We start from the raw sequence: 688 nt of genomic DNA, 5'->3' as shown, positions 1-688 counted from the left end.
AGGCTGTGCCCGGCCCCGTGCCCAACGGCAACCACAGGTACTGTCGCCTCTGCAACATCAAGTTCAGCAGCCTCTCCACCTTCATCGCCCACAAGAAGTATTACTGCTCCTCCCATGCCGCCGAGCACGTCAAGTAAAGCCCCCCACACACACTGCCCCCCACTACTGCTCGGAGGGGCTGCAGGGGCTGGGGGACCAGGAACCAACACCCAGCACCCTCCCCTTGCAGGGGTCAGGGTGATGGAGGACCCCCAGGAGGCTCCGCCGGGGTGGCTTCAGCATCCGGAGGTCCTTCCAGTATCCTACCTCTGCCCCTGCCGCAGCCAGGGCCCGATGCTGCAGGGAAACTGAGGCAGGGAAAGGCGCACGGCCCTGCCCGAGCCGGGGGGTTGCGGGGGGGCTCTGCTCCCAGGTAGACACTACAGGGATGGGGAGGGGGCACGGCGCAGCTGGGCTTGGCCCTGCCCTGGGCACCCTAAGAAGTGTGTGTGTGGCCCCCGCTGCGGACCAGACCCTGCAGTGAGACAGCACTGAAGCCGAGGATGAAGCAACCCTGGGAACCGTGTGTATAAGTGTGTACAGAAATAAATATGTCTAATAAAGCCAGGCTGCCGCCCGCGTGCGGGTGGGGAGGCCGCGGGGGCTGGCACGGCCACCATCGCCTCCCCCCCCCCCCCCCCCCCCCCCC

General features: G+C 66.6%; 1 protein-coding gene across 1 annotated transcript in view; it reads left to right on the top strand.

Annotated features, from left to right (window-relative positions):
• The window catches only part of ZFPM1 (zinc finger protein, FOG family member 1), a 42,538-nt gene extending 42,401 nt beyond the window's left edge, over positions 1-137 (top strand). Inside the window, 1 exon segment of the mRNA XM_019471525.1 lies at positions 3-137. Coding sequence (XP_019327070.1) covers positions 3-137 — 135 coding nt within the window.
• Positions 138-688: the final 551 nt, after the last annotated feature.

The sequence above is a fragment of the Aptenodytes forsteri genome, unplaced genomic scaffold (assembly GCF_000699145.1).
Source record: "Aptenodytes forsteri isolate BGI_AS27 unplaced genomic scaffold, ASM69914v1 Scaffold50, whole genome shotgun sequence".
Lineage (NCBI taxonomy): Eukaryota > Metazoa > Chordata > Aves > Sphenisciformes > Spheniscidae > Aptenodytes > Aptenodytes forsteri.
Note: the sequence above shows the minus strand (reverse complement) of the source record. Positions and strands in the feature narration are given on the sequence as shown.